The following is a 20987-nucleotide window of genomic DNA, read 5'->3' on the forward strand; positions in this document are numbered from 1 at the left end:
TAAAATGGTACTTTGTCTTCAGGCAGAGTAACAGCAACAAAAAAGTCCTCCAACTTTTATATTCATGCTGTGAACATGCTTTTCCTCACAGAAACTAAAATTACTGTCACAGGCTTCTGCTCTGAACAGAAAAAATACCAAGAACACAGGTTTCCAACCTAACTCAAGGCTGAAGTTGATTATTAATATCTTAACCAAGAAGATGACAATAAGTTGTGATAAAAGTTGTGAAAATCATGGTATTTTTTCCATTAGCTGTAACCTTTGCTATGTCATACCTGCTATTAAATTCATTTTTATGGAATCTATAGAAATAGTTGAAACAACACCACACAACAATGGTTCTCAAAACCTGAAATGGCTGTTAGTGTTCTCAGAACCCTGCAGGGATGACTACTCATCAGATGATTCCTGCAGCACAGCAAGGTTACTCTCCTCAAGATGCACACTTGCAGTGCCCTGTGACAGAGCTGTCGGCACTTCCCTGCTATTACTGGCACTCTCTTCTCTCACTCTTCTGCCTTTTACAGAGTCAGGTAGGTGCTGCAGCAGCATGACCTCAAAATACCATTGTTCAGTCAACACTTACTTGAGTCCATACCCTTAAAAGGAAAACCTCCCTATTAGCTCAGAAGACAATGACAACCCTACACAGACCATCAATTGTAATTTCCTCCCGACCTCTAAATCATAGGGTTCAGCTGAGTACTGAAAAGCAAGGCTCCTAGACAAAGGAATACCGGATAAACTCCAAAGCACCCCACTTCATGTACTGCAGTGTCTGTGTGTGCACTTCCAGGATGTGTATCACAGGGCCCCCACCTGATCCCCTGGTGTGCTGGCTCACTCTCAGAAGCCCCTGCAGTGCACAGCACAAGGAATTTTTACATGCCAAATCTTTGGGTACAGATTGCTCTCACTTAGGGGATCGCTCAGTGTAATCTAGCCAGAACACCTCCATGGAGGTCCAGAATTGCTGGTACAATGTTCTCAGTCCTGTATTTCATCAGTCCAATGACATACATATAGAGCCATGACTGGGCTTCTGCAGGGAAACAGCAATTCCAAATATATCTCAAAGCTTTTCTGCAAAAATCTGAAAGAATTATAGACTGGCATATCCCATATTATGGAATATGATAACTAAGTGACTAGGTGAGAGACTAGGAGATGAGAACTGATTCCCTATTTCAACAGCTGAAATATCTTTTAGCTTCAGAAACAGATGCTGAGACATGAAGCCTTTATACTGAGGAGAAAAATGGAAATTAACTTAAAAACTAAAAGCAAATTCCTGTTAGATCCAGATTGTCTTCCAAATTAACTCCAAGATTAAAGTCTTCCCTTAACAAATAATTTTAAAAATATACTGTTTATATAACTAAAATATCCAAGTATAACATAACAAGAAATAAATACATGCTCACCTTGGCCAAGGACCACCATGTCATTCTTCAGTGTTTTCAAGACCACAAATAATGTTGGATACTCAATTATTACTTTGCCTTTCAGATTGTCTAGAAGGCTTCTACTGGCATCCAGTTCATTGTACCTTAAAAATAACAGGAAGTTTACTTTGGATTTTAATACTAGCAAGAGCATAATGTACATTTACTGTGGGGGAAAAAAAAGTAAAAGGCTTTCTGGCATTTCACATGATTTTCAGGTGATATAATGTCCAGAAGAACTACCTTATAATTCAAATTACATATCCAGTCTTATCCTCCAAATACATATTTTTTTAAACCATCCTAATATCTAAGCATAAAAAACAAAAGGAGAATTAATGCCAAATTTCTCCAAGGGTTGAAAATTTTTATTATGTCTTATGTCTGAGTATCTTTAGCAAATCAGTTAAGGAGATAGAGTTATCAAAATTGATACATTTATCAAAATCTGATTCTAAATTAAAAATAACATTTAATATTTTACTTATGGGCTTTAACATTACAGGTTTAATTTACTTGGTTAGTAGTGCACCTTATTTATCACATTTGCTTATGAATTATCCTAGGAAGATGAAATAAAAAGCTTATCTGAACAACTACTAAAGCACAGGTATACTGGAGCACTCAGAGCTCTGTCTTTGTAGGAGAGATATCCTTGTTCTGATACAGGAGCATTGCAGTAATAATTTCTAAAAGACAGTACAACACCTTCTATGCCAGAGCAAATCTCTGCTCACAGCAGCATCAACAAGAAGGTCCCTGAGGGAATCCTCACACAAATGTGTGCTCCAGAGGCTCCACAGGGTTGGGATGTGCAGCCCCTTCCCAGGAAAGGGCTCCTCTTCAGCCCACAGGTACATAACAAACCATACCACAGTAATGAAAAGTGAACTGAGCATCCTCTCCACAATTGCTCTCTCAAACTGTAATGTTCTCTCCCAGCTCTTTAACTAGAAAGTTGGATGTGGGATTTTGTGGAAAGGAAGTGGTATTTCAAACATTTCTGAAAGTGGGACCTTGTTGCTTTCACTTGCCATAACTGAGGCATCCAAAGGATGCTCTGATATTATTACGCTGCAATCTGAGTTATGCAATTCTTTCTGTAAGAAGCATTATTAAATTATCACTAAACTGTTGTATCAGCTAAGGGCAAATGAAGTTCAAAATCAAAATATACTACAGGCAGTATATGGGCTATTTCCCATAGCTGCTCTACATCCACTGATCATTAACATATTATACAGTTGTGTTTTCTTTTGCCAAAACCAACATGGGATAGGTGAAGGAACTTTATGATTTACAATAATGTGTGATTAAAAGCAGTACACTGGGAGTCAGCACAAGAACAATATTGGAATAAACCAGGAATTGAGTTCCTGGGACTTAAGAGAAACTTAGTTTGAGGAAAAATTCTCTCATATTCAACTTCAAATCATCATGAAAATATTTGGTTTCATGTTTCTCTCAAGCCAAAGTAATTACAACCTCTTCTTACCGAAACCCTTTAAAAGGGATAACAATATATTACATGTCTTATTGAATGAATGCATTCATAAGTTCTGGATTAACACACATGAACAGAAACATATTTACTGCTTTATTTACAGTACTCTAAATGCAAACTATGGCAATACCTTTCCTTTGGCAAGGACCTCAACACATTCCTTTCTGGTTAAGCAAACATTTACCACCAAGAGGCTAAAGTAATTCACATGCCACAATACACTTTCCATTATCTCATATTTTAGACAAAACATCTTTAGCGTCCAGCTTGGCATAAGATAAAACATTTCTACTTAAAACTATTTTATGATAGTAAATTACTGAAGTGTTAGATCACTGAGTCAGAGTTTTATCTTTTTTTGTTAAAGTAAATTTTATTGGTTGACAGTGACAGGAAAAACACCTACATTTTTAGTCCATAATGTAGGCCATAAATTTCAGGAAGAATATAACAAAGGAATTTAATGCTTCTCTTATTTAAACTTGTCTGTTACTGTATATATTACCCAAAAGATCTCAGTCTACCACATTTTCTACTTCATACACAAGTGCAAGCTGAGGTTTTCTGCTAATCCACTTGTCAGGCTCTTCCTTGACTGCATGCTTAAGAGAACTCAAAAGAAAACTATTATTTGTCACATCAATACCCAAGTTTACTGAAGAACAGCTCCTGAGCAAGACTGATTTTTCAGGTTATCTCAGAAAGACCAGGTCATGATAAAAATCTTTCCAATTTCATCCCACAACTAGAACAAAGTCATACATTAGAGGGTCAGAGGGTGAACATGGGGAAAAGAAGACCGCCCTGTAGGGCTTAACCAGAAGCCTACACACACACATTTCTAATTTTTACTTATGAAAAGGCTAGTTCTGTTTGGAGAAAAACTGAATGAAATGGCTTTTTTTTTTTACAAGTCTTAAAATTTCCTGTAGTGATTATTCACCAGAACAAGCTGAGGATGCAGAGTAACATTGCATAGTAGGCCCTTCCATGTACGTGCAGCAAATTGGTCTTAGTGCAAGCAGGAGACACAACAGAGAGAACATCACAATCAGGTATTACCAGATATTCTTTTATCACCACTTTTGCATCATTGGGATTGCATAGCCTGCATGAGAAGAACCCATAGGGAGCTGCATCCTTCTTCAAACCCATCCTCCACTGTGCACTTCAACTCAACCCAGTGAAATGCAGAACAACCAGTGTAAGTCTGTCCTTTCACTCGGACCCTTTCATGCTCCAGGACCACCTGCAGGAACCAGCTTAACTGAGGCTGTCATCCTAAATGAGATCCTTCAGCCCTTCATGCCAGGATGGATTTGAGATAAGCCTGGCTCCAAACTAACTGACTGTACCAACAAAACCATTGCCTTAACACCCATTTTCACATCTTTCTTTTAAATCCTCCCTCTGCTCTCTGTTTTCTCCCACTGTCCCATTCATGCAAATTGTCTGCAGTATGGCTTCCTGATCCCTGTATCCAGCAGGACTTCTCTTTGCATGTTCCCTCTCCATCTTCTTTCCTTCCTAGTATTTACTTTCCATATATTTTCTCTTTCCCTTCCTTATGTTCCCTCAACCTCCTTGAACAACACCCACCATCTAATAATACACTTTCCTGATTATCTTCTTGCCCCAAGCAAAGCTTTATGCCCATGTTGCAAAGCAATAAATAGGCCTGGATTTTTTCTTAATAAGAAATGACTCCATTTATAAGGACCACAAAGAGATGATCTTAGCAGACAACCGCTTTTGATTTTAGCTGGAATGAAATAACAATAACTGCTTTTTGAAGAACCAAAATTAAGTAGAATTTGCCTGCTAGCAGGCAGTTTGAAAGCCTACAAAAATTGTGACAATTGAGAAAATTTAGCAAGATTCAGCAATTCCACATCAGCTCCCATAAAAACTGTTATATTTGCTCTATGAACAGTTGCTACCTTTCACAAAAATGAAATTAATGTGGCTCTGCACTTCTGACAGCATCTGTGAGTTTCTGCTAAGGCTAGTCTCACTATCTATAGTTATTCCACCACCTTCCAGGAATTCAACAGTTCAGACTCCTAATCTGTCTCCCACAGGCAGGAATGCCACATTAGGTCACTGCACCACAACAAGTTCCCCTCAAATGGAGCCTGTGGCTATCATCGCACTGGCGTAACTTGTCTCCATGAATTCAGACAGCAGGAAATTCCCTGCTGATCAGGTCTTCCTGAATGTCATCTACAGGAACTTTTTATTATTTAATAATAATAATAAAAAATCTGCAATCTGGAATTAAAGATAAATTGTAGCCATGCTAGTTCTTTAGTTTGGTCTTCTAGAAACCCAAAAGAGAACAAACAAGCTTTAGCCATCTAAATAAAGGTTTACATTATCAAAAAGTGGATTTGTGTAACGACATTCATGATTTCCTTGTGAGAGTGATCAACTAAACTGCTTGCACATATTTTACACAAAGATGACTTTTCTTCCTAGAACTGAGTGGAAACACCGAGGTATTTACTTGGCATAACTCAAATCCAATAAATCACACTATCTATTTTGGGCCTAGTCCTAAAAATCCACAACCAAGCTTATGCTAACATATGGGAAGAAAAAAGGATTTTTTTCCACCAGACTGAAGACGGTTGCATTTCCTAGGTATCTGCATATGCCTAGAAGGGGGCAAAGGCTGGGTACAGCATTTAAAGTCTCTCCCAAGCACTCATTCTGAAGTGCTGCAGTACAGCAAAGATAATAACTAACAGATGGACTTTCATTCCTAAGTGGTGAATAACCTCTTCGTGTGGTTATGATTTGGTGAACATGGAAGTAGGGAAATGCTCTCTTGAATTAGGTATGAAAGGAAAATTCTATGGCAGAAAGCAAATACAATGTATTGAAATAATGTGCAGTATTTATATTTAACTTTGTCACTAGAATTCTGACATTCTAAAAAACCTAAACTGGTGAATGTGATTAGTCCAGGTACATGACAAAATTAGAAAACTTAATGAGCAAAACAGCCAAGATCTTAGAAATAAACAAACAAAACAACACTTTCTTTATAACACTTTCTTATCAACAGCAAAACAATATGAAGGAATATTCTGCCTGACCCACTCTTTTAAGGAAAGACAATGGGAACCTAGTTCAGTTGGTATTTTAATACGAAAAAAATATACTACAGTTTACAGAAGCATGTAAAACCTGCTAGCTCCTCCTTCCACTCTTGGTTATGTTTCTCCTCCTGGTCTAGGACCTCCACAATTTGCTTCAACAGATGTTAATTAACCTCTCCTCCATACTGATACCTGCATAACTTAATAACAGTACAGACTAGATGCCTGGCCAAACTCTTTTCAAGTCAAATCCCTATCTTAAGTACCACTTTCATCAAAAATGTGCTTTTTTGTGGGGGAAAAAAAAGAAAATTAGGACAAGAAACCTTCTCTTATCAACCATTTGGACCACAAACCCTGCTAGGAACCAACTAAAAAAGAAAAGGAAGAAAAGCTGCCAGCATAGCAGGAAAGCATATTGGACATCATCACTCTCTCCTAACTATACCTACATTCACAGAGTACATAAAAGCGCAGCCAATTAGTGAGAAAACTATGAAGCTGCTCCTTTTCCTTGTCGTATTTCAGCCATAGTTCATCCTCAAACAATGACCATATTAAGACAAGCTGTAACAACCCAAGATCTCATCTCCTTCATCAGCTGTTAAGAGGCTCTGCCACTAGAGAAATCTAAGAACCGTTGAAAAGTCAAGTGTAAAATGGGGAAAAGAAGAACTGAACTCACAACACCCCTCTTAAAACAAACATACTTCAGGGATTCTAAACATCCAGGAAGAAATAAAAGTAATATCCAAGTGATGATAGCAGGAACAACAACTGTCACCTAAATTATTTGACATAATAGTAGATGTCCAAAAAAACTCATTGTTTGTTCACTTCTACCCTAGAAAATATACAAAACAGTTAATGGAAAGGAGAGAGAAGCAAAGTAAGAGTAAAAGAAGCACTACAGAAGCACAAAGGCTGTCCTTGTTTAAGCCTCTTGAGAATGAGACAATTGCACAAAGGAAAAAAGCACAGTAGAAGTTGTTTCATGGCAGTAATGGAAAAATATATCAATTGATGGCAAAACCCATAAAGCAGATAAGGCAACTGCTTCAACAATTTAGTGGACTGAGCTTTAAGAGTGATGTGGTAAAAGGATTCAGGATCACAATAATGATCTAAAGATTAACTGAAGTACAGAACATTCTGCATCTTTTAGTTATAAAACAAAGTAGAACAAAACAAAAGGAAAATGTGAAACCAGCAAATGTCAGTTTCTTGCATTTGGCAGAATTTGGTGCAAAGAATACAGAAATAAAGTGATACTGAATTTCAAGAATGCAAATACTTTCCCCATCTCATAAGACATAATGAAAAAAAAGAACAAAAATCCAGCTGCAAGTAAAGATGTTATAATTCAAGTGCATCACGGCAATAGTTCTTTACACACATGGGAATTCACTTATTTTATTAAGCCAGGCAGCTTCACCAACTGCTCAAAAGATCAATGTTTACAACTCTTTAAATACTATAGAGCTGATAAATGAAAAAAATGTAAACCACAATCATGTAAGGCCACTATATGACTTGGATAAAGAAACAAAACAGCCTGAGTTAATGCTAGCCAGAAGACTTAATGTGAATATGAAATTTCACAGGGGAAAAGTTCTGATTAATAAGACAGTGAGCTGGCTACTGAAGATGAAAGCCTTAAGTTTCAAAAACTGAAAAGGTATCAGTGGCATATTTAGAACAAGTAAAAACTGCATGGTCTCCCAAAAATGCAGAGAAGTAAAAATATGAAACTTTTACCAACAATACAATACTGGCATGGTCACAGGGAAAAAGCCAATGTCATAAATCTACTTTAATGACAGCATACTGATACACAGTCCCATAAAACCTAACCACAAATAATTTTAGAGGTACAAGTTGTACCAAGGAGTATCAAAGGATGCAAGAAAAACCACTTAATACATGGAAACTAATACATCAAATCTCATTTGACAAATTAACATAAGCAAACAGTATACTGCTAAAATAAACAAATGTAAAAGTGATGAGAAATCAGTCACTGTAAATTTGCAATACTTTCATTATTATGCTTGGGTTAATCTAATGAACTTCAGGAAGAATTCATCCTTCTCCAATTCTGAATCCCCAAATGGCAAGTACTAACTGCCAAATTTAGCTCATATGGAGAGAGCCTAAATACCTTTAACACTCTGTATTGAATGGGGGAAACATATTCACAAATTTTGTACTTATTTTCACAGGAATCACAGTACCATAGACATTCCATTAGTGTAACAGGTTACCAATGCTTTACAAAGAAAAGGAAAAGCTATGAAGTAAAGAAAACAAATTATTCTCCTGGGAAACAAGCAGGAAGGTCAATTCCCTACTTGGCAACGTTGAAACAATCAGCTCCTAGCTCACTTCCCTCAAAAGAGAGGAAAAAAAAGAGGGATTCCCTTTTGGCAGGATCAGGAGGAAATTACAGGTTTTCTCCCTCCTGACATGAACATGAAGAAGTTGTCCTCTCCTCAGTCTCTAAAAACACTGATGGCTATGCTGCCATGTTTTTACAGTGCTGCAGATTCCAAGTTCAGCCCATCACTTCAACTGTCCAGGGCAGAGTTTGTATCTTTGCTTCTAGAAGCCTTTTCAGCCTACCCATGCTCCTGGTCCCTGAAATCAAGGAACTACGCTAACTTCAAGTCAGCATCTCATTGTTTTTTTTTCTTCCAAGAAACCGGCAGCAAATACACTTTATCCTTCAGAAAAATATTTTAGCAGCAACCCACAGAGTTGAATTAAGCCCCTCAAGAGACCTCACAACTCTTATTCTATATGGAATAGGACAAATAGTTTGAACTGTTTGAACTGAGCCACTTTGGCTCTACAGCTCATTTTCACCAGCTCCTTCCCTCAGCCAGGAGGCTACAGATTATTCAACAGGGTTTCTCCAATTATAGTATTTTCTTGAATTTCATTGCTTGCTTTCCTGCCTTCAAGTCTGCCTTATATGTGCTTGCTATACAGCAGACAAACTTCCATGAAGACTTTTTCCATACTATACATGTTACACAGGTACACACATATAGAGGAGTTCTCTGCTGCTTTCCAGTAGAAATGGCAGGCTGGAGCAAACCGCAAGATTTGCTCTTGCAACAGTCTTTTCTAGCTGCACATTCTAAGACAGGACAGAAAATTTGCCTGTGCATGTGCTGGGTAGGCTGTTCCCATGCTTTAAACCCAGACAAAATGAGAAAAGAGGATAATGTGTACAGTTTTTCTGGTTTAGAATTTGGGGTCTGCCTACCTACTCTGCAAGCATGAAGTATCTGAGGGTCTTCAGATCTGCCTGTGGTGCTTCTAGAACACCACTACATGACTGGACAGGTCAAACTACTGGCTGAAGCCAACTGGTAACACTTTTACTGCTCTCTCATCCTCCACCTCTTTGCTTACATACTCCTCCTCTGCAAGTTTGTCTGGATTTAACTTGCTGCACTATAGACAGCAGAATTTTGGAGTGGAGGTTATGATTTCAAATAAATCTTTGTGCAATAAATGTCTCAGTCAGCAACTCTCTAGCTGGGATACTCTAGAAACCCTAATGCAATACCATTAATTATAAAACAGTTCATCCAAAAGAATTCAGCATGGATTACAAAACACTGGATTGTTGCTTTAAAAAAACCAGGCGTCTACTGGTTCATAAAGGAATCCCTTTCAAGAAAAAATGATTGCACAAGTAAGATGGACAAACTCTGGTTTTTTTTGAAATCATCCCAAAAATCTTTTGAAAGGTCAAATAATTGTAGTCAGACATCACAAACATTTAGCTATGCATGCTACAGATTCTGACCATACACATTTACTATAGTCAGCAATGAGTAGTTTTTTGCTTTCCATCTCTGTTGTGTAACACAGGATTTCAATACAAGAATGTAAGTAGCTAGGAAGGAAAGTGACTGTTTTTTACAGTAAAAGCTGTGTAACCTGGCATCAGCTCCTCTGCACTGCTTTTGTCAGTAGAGAGACTGATGTTCAGATAAAGGAGCATGTGAAAAATGACACTGAAATGGCTGCAGTAACAAACTAGGAAGCCTGAAATGACCTGCAGGAAAATGTAAGGAAGTATTCAGAAAGAAAAGCAAGAAGTTTTAATTTAAAAAGTCCACAAACCAAAATCAAACACTCTGGGGAAAAACAGCAGCAAGTATTAATGCACAGGAGTGCTGTATTTAAGACACAGACTACAGACCAAATTCTATTTCTCCTAGAACAGCACGAAGTCACCAGTGCCTGACTACAGTTGTGCAGTCAAGAATGACTATTGTAAGCTGGCTCCCTGCTTTTGTAAAGCTGGTAGAGCTGCTTTTGTGCCAGCTGCTGCAAGCTACAGAGGAGTAATGAATTCTACTGTCAATCTTCTGGCATAGGTTAAAGCCAGCTTGGGGCCTGTTCCAACTCATGCCAAGGCCAGTAGTTCAGCCAAGGATTTGTATCCTTAATTCCTGTCTCATGCATATTGTCTACTACACAAATGTGAAAAGAAATTGCTTTCTAAGTAAGACTAGGGAATCATCAATAAAGCACACCACTTTTCAACATTTGCAGAAAATGCAAAGGAGGAAATAACGCCTGAAAAGTGCTAATTCCAGCACACTTGTTCTGCAGGATGAAGTAGAATTTTTGAAAAAAGGTCATAATATGATGATAAAAAGAACTGATCCATGCACCACAATAACAGCAGCAACTTTTAAAAGAAACTGAACTGTGTGAACAGCAGAAAGCAAAGACTATACGTTTTCTTGGTTTTACATGAAGTTATTGATAAATGGTAATGCAGAAGGAAGTGCCCAAGAAAGAGCATGAAAAACAAAAGAAAACATTAACAGATCAGGCTACCTTCAACATATTTCAGTAACAGGGTTTTTACCATAATCTTACAGTACCTGACAAAACAAATATTTGATAGACATTTTTCAAAGAGAAGGAAATAAATACTTCTAAATGCTACATTAAAAATGAGGTTCCATTACATTTCTACTACTTTTTGAATTCCAGGATAATTTTCCAAAAGTCTGTTGGTTTATTTGCACATACTAAGAAAAAAAGTTTCACCTTCCTGAATCCATTACTGTGACTACTGCAACCTACTGATGTGATCTAACCCATAGTTGTTTAAAAACAATAGACTACAAAAGTAAATTCTTTTTGAGCACAGAGCTAAGTCATCCAAGGAAATAACTTTCATTTCTGCCAGCTGATCTTGAGACAGGGAAGTGATCCAAAATTACTAACATCATCCAGCCTTCTGGAAAGCAACTGAATTCAATCAGTTAAAGCAAAAGAAGTGCTCACCACCATAAAATAATGGCGTTTAGTAGAGGAGAACCTCTCATACTTGTTTAGCCGATTTTCTTCCCCGTGGTCCACAAGAATGAAGTGACAAACATGCCATTATTCTCATGTGTCCCAGCCAGTGCCACCACAGACAGTTAAGAAGCCCCTTGATGTTGGAACTGGCACAAAAATACTTTTGGTATTTTTTCTTTCTGAGTAATTGAAGCATGAGCTGCACCAGTACTACTGATACAGAAAACAATTCTACAACTGATTCTGTATCCATCCCTGTATGATGTGGCAGTTTTACAACAGGGAAGTGACAGGATACAGTCTGGTACAGTTCTGTACTCCAGTTCCTTCATGGATTTGCTCTACTGAAAGGAGTGGCCTTTGCAAAGCTCTTAAAGCCAACCAGTCTCTATTTTCCAAGCACTTAAATATTCTGCCAGTGACTACTCCAACCTTCAAATCCCCAAAAAGTTTTCTGCAACAACTTATTCTGAAAAAACGCTCACATGCTACTCTGAATACGCCAAAAAAGAACATTCCTATATAAAAGACCTAACATAGATGTTTAAGAGAGCATTATTTTTAAATTCTATTAAATCCAGTGTGTGCGATTAAAGTGTCAACTATCTAAACTAGCTTCATGCAAGATGTTACTGAAACCAGTAAAAGAGTTATTTAATTTGTGGTTTAACCTCATTTAGATTCATTTAATTATCCATGAAAGTATGCACTGCAAATTAAGTTTAAGTTGCAGTTATTTCTCCTACAGAAATAGGATCATCTTACATGATAAGGCTGAGTAAATTAATTTCTCATTAAGTATCTGCAGTTACAAAATAACCTAACTCTGACTACTAACTTACTTGATTTTGGGAAGGGCTGGTTGCTGTTTCATTTAGTTTGTTACACAAAGCCTGATAAGGTATTCTCAGGAAAATGAAAAGGTATATTTCTCAAACCACACTGTGTAATTTGGCTGTTGCACCTTTCCTTTCCTTACTGGAAAAAGCAATACTCTTACCATATGAAGTCACTTTGAAGGCATCTCAAATAAAGGTCTGAAGACAGTCAGGACACCAATTTATCCTGAAGAAAGAAAAACTACTTTATGAAAGAATGTAGACTATAAAAATCATCCAAGAGGCAGAAGTTAAACCTTTCTTGGAATAGTTACAGCTGAAGAGAGAATGGACACCAATACTAACTAAACATTGCCTAACAGGTGATCGAAGCAAGCAGTACCAAATGGAAAACTATTCTGACCCATTCAAACACAGATTTTTTCCAAACTTCCTTTAAAACCAAAAGGTTTTAAATGAAGAAGAGTTATGTAATGCTTGTTTTTTGAAACCCTCCTTTCCAAGACTTCTCAGTAAGTAAGTGTAGCAAATGTGAAAAGATAACCAAGAGTAACTAAGAGCTATAGAACATGAGATGACAGGTAAAGCTGAGAAGACATGAGGAGACATTAGGCTTTAGGTTATCCCAATTAACCAGGCTGTGCTACCAATTCATACTGAAAATAATTCTTACAAGCTGGTTTTAGAGAAGACAGAAGTAAGAACTTATCATAAAGTTCTCTTAGAACTGTCACCACTGAGGATAAAAGACACATAGCAAGAAGAAAGAAGGACCATCTTTGGCAGCTATCCATTATTTCTGCACACCAGTGGCTTTCTGAAGTTCTACAGAATTCCTGTGAGAAAGCACAGATCAGTACTTAATAGCTAATTGGTATTTCTGGAGAAAGAAAAAAAAAAGCGCAAACCCAAAAATTTAAAGCATCCTACAAAGGACCTTCAAACTAAAATGATGATTTGCTGTGAAACAGAAAACAGCCAAAACAAAACCACAAACTTCTGTTTCATACACAATTGCAGGAAATACTAAAATCCTTCTGTAACATACTTATCTTAAAACTAGAAGAGCAACATTTTATAATCCTGCTTAGATACTCTGAAACACCACAGTACTTTCTCAATAATACAAAATTGTAACTATGAGAAGGATTTTTTTACAAAAGGTTCTGCTAAGCCTAAAACCAACATCTGACATAACAACATATGTTTACAGCTTTTCTATAATCTAGAGCTCACAGAGAAGAAATTTTTCTGATGGGCACAGAAGTTGTAGATAACAAAACATTCATATAGACTTTTATGCATGAGTAGCCTACACCAATCCTACTCTTTCAGTCTGCCCCCAAAGTGACAGAAGAGCATTCTGTCATACAGGAATATATAGCCTAAAATCATGCAGAATGAGGAGGCACAGGATGAGAAATTACACTGAGCTGACAGTGGCACTCAAGGTTAACCAAACCAGCAGTTAACACTTCCCACTGTTACAGAAACATAGATAAAGGGAGGTGAGAGAGCTCTGTCCCCAGACAGTTTTTGATCCAGAGGAAAGACCACTAAGCAGCAAGCTGGTCATATTTCAATCACTAGTACTTCCACTGCAATTCCACGTATTGATTCATACAGTACAAGCCAATACTCTCCAATTAACTTAGGGGCAAGGAACCAAAAGGAGAAGAAATCAAAACAAATTCTCTCTTACTTAACTGTAATGCAACTACAGTAAAAATTCCCTCACAGAGCCTTTGTCACAACAACTGCGCTGAGAGCGCCTGCTGGCACAGACACAGCTTATGTTGACAGAACTGACTTTATGCTGACATAGCAGTTCCATCATTTCAAACAAACTTTGTTCTTTCCTTTCAGAGGAGGAATTTACTTTCAGTATGCTGTTTCCTTGACCTGTCTGCACTGCACCAGCTGGGCCTGCTCCACCAACTTAGATGAGGAGACGCATATAATTTCCAAGTGAGGAACTGCAGTTCTTGAGTAGGCAAGATACAATTCTATTTTAATTTTCTACTGGTTTTCCTGTACTTTAAATTTTACACTCACTAAGTGGAATAAATAGCAATTACTCCAACCTTATTATCAACCAACATAGGCTGATTCTGGGAACGCAGATGAGTCTCAGACTTATATATGAGAATATTTAGGTTAATTTAATTTAATGAAAAAGAATTTCTGCTCAAAGCTGTGACATGAGGAAATGTTATAGATACTTCAGAAGAGGCAAATGGTTAAGTAACAAAAAAACCCTAATGAGCACAAGAGATGGTCAACTTCTGTATCAAACTGGTTTCTTTTCCAAACGTTCTACACAGCTGTTAAAAAAACAACTTTTCCTTCTTTCTTAAAAAAGGAAAGACCACTGCTTATACTGTCAAGGTCTTCTCAGTTCCTCACACCACCCCACAAGCAAGTAGGCTGGAAGGCACAAGAACCTGGGAGAAGACAGAGCAAGGACAGTTGATCCCAACTGGCCAAAGGGATATTCCATACCATATCACACATGGCCAACATTAAAGGCAAATTAAATTAAATTAAAGGCAAAGCTGACTGGGAGCTGCTGCTTGGGAACTGGCTGGACACTGGTCAGTGGATGGCAAGTAACTTCACTGGGCATCATGTGTTTTCTATATTCTAATTATTTTATCATTCTCATCCTTTCCTTTTTTGTCCTATTAAACTATCTTATCTCAACACAAGAATTTTATTTTTTTCTTTCTGAGATTCTCTTCCCCATCCCCCTGGGGATGTGGGGTGTTGTGTGAACTGTAAGTTGCCTGAGATGTGTTTATCTGCCTGCTAGGTTAAAACATGACATCCAGTCAGCAGGGACATCCTCAGACCCCAAGGTCTTTAATACATGATCAAGAGGAGTCTTGCCATAACAGCCAATACCTCTTTCAGTACTCTGGGATGAATCTCATCAGGCTCCATGGACTTCTGAATATTCAGCTAAAACAACTGGTCCTTTATAATTTCAGTGTGCACAAATGAGAACTCACTATTCCCACACTTAGAACACTCAGACACAGGGTACTAGGCAACCCAAGGCCTGTCATGTTTTCTCCCTGTATGTAACAAACAGGGCTCTGTATTTTCAAATTCACTTTAGAAGAACAGGTCTCTAGCTGGGAATTCTGATGGCAAATGTTACAACCATATTTCAAATAATGATTGCAAAAAGAAAAAAAAATCAATCAAAATCATTAAGAGTTTGCACTTGAATTTGAATTGAAAAGTACACTACACATTTTTAAATATTACTGGGAAAAAACCCCAGCATAAACTGGAAGTTAAGTTACAGCTAAATTTCTTACAATATACCCTTATTCCCGCCCTTAGAAATAATGTATCATATTTTAGGGAAGCATATTATTTACATTTGTTACATTTGAAGACAAGAATATACTTCCAGATGCCTAACTAAGAATCACTGGTGAACCACAATAAATTATGATACTGAGTTGATACATATCCTTTTCAGCAACAATGGCAACAGGGTGGAGTGTTGAGAATGGTATTTATACTAGCGAAAAATATTTTTTCAAAGTTTAATTTTGAAATTCAAGATTATTGTCTGTTCTGAAAACAAAGAAAGCAATTCTGCACAAGTCAGAATTCTGAAGACATAAGAGCCCACACCCAGAAATATGGTAACATGAAGAGTGATGAGCAAGTACTGAGAAAAATGTGTAATTTTAAATGCAGTGACTAGATTGTGATAAACACATCATTTTTGCTGCACTGATTTAAAAAGATAACTCTCCTTGACTATCACTTCAACTCCCTCTGGGAGGTTAACATATCCACAGAGGAACTTCCAGAAATAAATGGATGTATACATTTCTGTGGGTCAATACAGTTATTTAGCATTTCAGCACAAACCTGTGTTCTGTTACATCAGCATGGACTGCTGCTGAACCAGCTTAGGTATGGGCACACCCACTCAATAACTGCACTGAAATGTCAATGCTGACATTATCAAAAGACAAAGAATTGGCATTTTTGCCAAATCATTTTTATAACCATTTGTAATTACTCACTGAAGTTTAATCCACGAGATTTTGTAATCTCCAACTGTAATATTAAGGACTAAGAAATGTGTTAAATCTTCTTGTTATTTTTAATTACTAAGAATATAAACTGAAGAACCATCTTACCTGACAGAGTTTCGGCTCCTGTTTTCTATTTTCATTAAAATTCGTACATCTGATTGAGGAGATGCTGTATAGATTTTTAATCTGAAAAAAAAAAGGCAGCAAAGATGCAGAAATTAAGTACAATGACTTTTCTTTCTGTAATTCACAGGAGATGGATATCTTACGCATGTCAACTGCCAAAATAATGTATTTCTTTCATTAAAACAATAATTTATCACGTATTAGGTATTTTCTATAAATTAGGGTTGTAATTATTAGAATGTTTTTCTAATTATTCTGAAGGTTTACTGTCACCTCCCCACTGAGGTTAATTATGGTTACATTTTTCAGAACTTCAGTTGCTTTATTTGGCCTTTATGCTGTCAGTGTCTTAATTTTTTGCTGGTTTAAGTTTGGTGGCTGTAGCCCAGGGTTAGTTGGCTGGTGAATGTTAGGATGGTTTTCACCACGGGAATTAAAGATGTACTGCTGACTGGGAACTCAGCTCTACAAAGGGACAGTGCAGCTTCTTCTGGCCATGTATTCAGAACCATTCCCTTCTATTAGTGCATTAGGTCAACTACGCAGGAAAGTTATCCAATACACACCTTTGACAAACGACAGGATCTGACTCCACTGGATCAATGTATGGCTTGAGGATATCAGCAAGTGTTTTATCATCAGGCACCCTTTCAGCAAAGATAAAAATCAAGCATGTGAGACATCACTCATCATGTACACAAATATCTAGTGTGAGTCACCTGGAGGAAGCAGCACATTAGCATGCTACAGTGGCACAGCTGAGTAGTTTATGGGAGGATCATAAATGTGTATCAATACTGCACAGATATGGGTAGCTTTATCTCAATTTCAGCACTGGGATTTCACAGGCACGTATGAGGAGTAAACAGATATATATCTCTAGTTTCTAACCCTGCAAAACAAACATGCTGTTCCTACAGGCCTAGAAGCAGACAAGGACATACTTCTCATCTCCCTTCAGGCTAGGAAAAAAGGAGAAACATTTGTCAATAAAAGCTTATTTTTTTTGTTTTTCAAAACATGTTTGTGGACTTTCCTACAAAGCAAACAATGCACCCATTTCACCCTGTATGAAGGTCAGTTCCAGAGTGCAGGTGAGGACAGGTGGCACACTGTGCCACCCCTGAACATCTGCTCCATGAGAGGAGAGCTTACGTTAGGTGTAGGGGTAATACTACTATGAATATATAAGTTCTCTATTTACACAGAGAAAAGGACTAACAAACATTATGCCTGATTTGGAAAGTCTGCTAATTTCAGAGAGAAAAGACTATGTAACTCTCAATATTTTTTAGATTGAAATGTCCTTTTATCTAAGACTAAAATTAATACCTGAGTTTAACTTGTATAACAGAACTCCGTAAGAACTGAACAAAATATTTCACATTTCAACTTCAACATATTTATTTAAAGTTTATAAAAATAGTTTTTAAAGTTCTGTACCCTTTTAAAGTGTATTCAGCATGACAGTGAGGAAATATGAGCTTCAAGTGCCAGTAGAACTTGTTCTCCCTGAAAACAAAAAGAAATGCATATTCTTAGTTGGTAACAACCGTCAGGTTTTTTTTCTGTCATAAAGTTTGGTGAACTACAGCATGGGTGCAGAAGAAAATACATAGTTAAGATTTTGAATGGCTTCAAAGAGTAAAAGGGGCATGCAGAGAAACTGCGATGTCCTTTGAAAGATGTAAGGCTCCCACATCCTGCTAAATTTCAAGTCCTCATGGGATGAAAAATCAATTCCTTACAAATACAGTAAGGTATCACAAATTAACTGATCAACAGTATTTCACATTTTAAAAGTGAGTATATTCCACCTACCCTTTAATTTCAGAAAAGGAAACTGCTTTTTGGCATATCACCCAGGACAGATTACCAAACCTCTGCAACAATAATAGCCAGCCCCAGCTGAGGTTGGGTCCTACTGAACACAGGGGCATCAACTTTTCCCAGCAATGATGGTCTCAATAGAAAATGTGTCATGGCTAGGGAAGGAAGTTGCCTTCTGGCATAACATGGATAAGAGAAGTTAGAAAGAACAAACATTTTACAGAAAGATCGTAAAACTGGTACAGACAGAGTGATGTCACATTCCTTTCTTCTGTATATTAGTTGTTATTTTTAAGACCCACCTTCCCTTTTCAGCTAGCATACCTGAGAACAGAAGCTACTGAACCATTATGTGAGAACAGAAGCTACTGAAGCATAGCTCAGGAGCAGTATCATCTCAGGCAGAATTTCTAGAGAATATTTTGCTAGATAAGGCAGTCTCTACTTGCTTTTTTGTTCATTTGCAGAATATCTGCAAAAACTTTTCTAAAAGAATTCCCTAAGAGAAATACAATCTAAAAGGCAGGTTCCTGACCTTTTGCTTTGGTTCAGAAATTCACACTCATGAAAAACAGCAAAGATTTAGAAATCAGAACTCAAACACCTATGAAGCACAGGGACATCTATTGGTGTCTTTTTTTTAACAACTTTTTAAAACATTATTTAGGACTAATGAATCATTGCATCCAGGATAATCACCTTCAGTTACACAGAGATTCTGGTCTACAATAAAAAGTAAACACAGTGTTGTTCCAACACGTTTAATTTGTTTATCAGGCAAATGAAACATTATCCAGCAGGTTCTAGCTAGCTGCAGAGAGGAGTGCACATGCATCCACCAGAAAACAGTAAACTTAGCTGCAAAGATCAATTAACTGTGATATCAATTTTTAAATGCAAGCACTTTTTATACAGTGAGCTTATCAAATAAGCAATTCCCTTACCTAGCTGTTCCTAGGAGAAAAGTGAGCTTTACAGCTGAACTATACTTTCTGGAGTATAAGTAAAATCAAATGTACTAGTATTTACCAAAAAAAGAGCAAGCAGGAACCCCCAGCTCCAAGAAAATAATAATTAGACTAAAACAAATTAATGAAGCCCAGAGTCCCCAAAGCAACACGTGCCTCAGCAGAGCTGTGCAGCATGCCTTGTGATTCCTCCCTTCTCTCTGCTCATGTTTGTTAAAGTGGAGAACGAGAATGCCTTGAATGAGAAGGTGGAATTAGAGAACATGGATCTGGAAGAGGTAAGAAGATTGTACGACCAGAGTTGAAGGGTAACACAGAAAACGTTATTAATCATATAGCATATATATAACCAGAAGCTGGTATAGTATTTGGGCATGTGAATTTTATGCTATTTTGCCTATTGGTATGACAGTCTTAAATTACCAAATTGCAAAACGTTTTGAAATAACTCAAAACCATTGAGTGGAATTTTGGGAGTTTTCTGCAAGGTAAGTAAAACAAGGTTTTGCAATGCTTATCTTGACAGCTGAGGGAAGTACCAATGCTACACACAGAGCAAACAAATTTCAATATAGTGTTATGTAACCAGTTCAATTCCCTTGTGATTAACAAGCTTGTGATTCCTCTCAGACACGTTAATATCTGCATTTAACATGGAATGGTGTTATTTCAAAGCACTTTCCCAGGAACACTAGTAAAAGTTAGTAAGCTTATACACAGAAACAGAGTCACCACCATTAGCTGAAGGAATTGCTTCTGATGGGTACATTTATTAAAATGTTTATAAGGACTGTTCAGATGAGGGTTTTGTTCTATGTTATTAAATAACATGATGCTTGCTAGCATGTTTTCATTTAACTCACCATCTTCCACCTTTTTTTCAAACAGACCATGTTTATCTATTTTAAGTGACCAACCCTTTCCGTGACACTTTGATCTGCCAAAGCATGAGAGAGACAAACCATAACACAGCTCATAGCAACAGATGGCCTAAAGGTAACACAGGCCCTTGAAAAAGAAATGCTCCAAGAAGAACTTGCAGCTATCTGCTACCTGTTGCTAGGAACACTGTTCAAGTATCTGTGCAAATGGCTGTCACACAGCACATCCTCATTCCACATGCAAGACTGATTCCCTGTGGGCTCACTGAGGCAGACTCAGTTCATCACTGCAGCTGTAAAATCAGCTTAAGAAGGATTTTTCTCAGACTTCCGCCTTCCCTCCCCCTTCCAGGCACAATTTAGTCTATGGAGTAGTGCACAGAAAGTGCTGGGAATCAGGGAAGCTGAAGGTAAAAAGTTCATTTCTCATCAAAAAGTTCCACTTAGAAAAAACAGAAATGTTGATTTTTTTTCTCAGCAAACGAATACCATAACTGGCAATTAATGACTTCATCTCTCTTCAAAGTACTGTTGCCTGGAAGTAAAATGGCAAGCAGAAAGAGGCAAGGCACTTTAAGAACAGGATAGAAGTAGGCAAGGAAAAAAAGAAGCTTGGAACAGAAATAACCTCATACTCTTCACTGCACAATGAGGTCTTGAAAAACAACCATCTGGGTGCCTGTTATAGAAGTGAAGCCTCCCTCACCATCACTGCTGTGTGCCCAGAGAACTTCATGTCAACTGTAGATGCTTTCCAAGCTGCTTCACAACAAGTTCTGATCAAAGTTAGATATCCTGGCTCCAGATCTCACTGACTTCATATTTGCTTCAAATACAAGGGATGTGTAGTATGTTCATTTTCTAAATGAAAATGCCTAATTGCATA

At 37.4% G+C, this 20987-nt stretch overlaps 1 protein-coding gene across 1 annotated transcript in view; it reads right to left on the bottom strand.

Annotated features, from left to right (window-relative positions):
• Positions 1–20987, bottom strand: part of ZNHIT6 (zinc finger HIT-type containing 6) — a 31188-nt gene that overhangs the window by 2502 nt on the left and 7699 nt on the right. The window contains exons 6-9 of the mRNA XM_033067081.1: positions 17866–17934; positions 16989–17069; positions 16402–16482; positions 1428–1552 (exon numbers count right to left, since the gene is read on the bottom strand). Of these exons, the coding sequence (XP_032922972.1) occupies positions 1428–1552; positions 16402–16482; positions 16989–17069; positions 17866–17934 (356 nt within the window). The remainder of the gene's footprint in view (positions 1–1427; positions 1553–16401; positions 16483–16988; positions 17070–17865; positions 17935–20987) is intronic.

This window comes from Catharus ustulatus, chromosome 9, assembly GCF_009819885.2.
Source record: "Catharus ustulatus isolate bCatUst1 chromosome 9, bCatUst1.pri.v2, whole genome shotgun sequence".
NCBI classification, from domain to species: domain Eukaryota; kingdom Metazoa; phylum Chordata; class Aves; order Passeriformes; family Turdidae; genus Catharus; species Catharus ustulatus.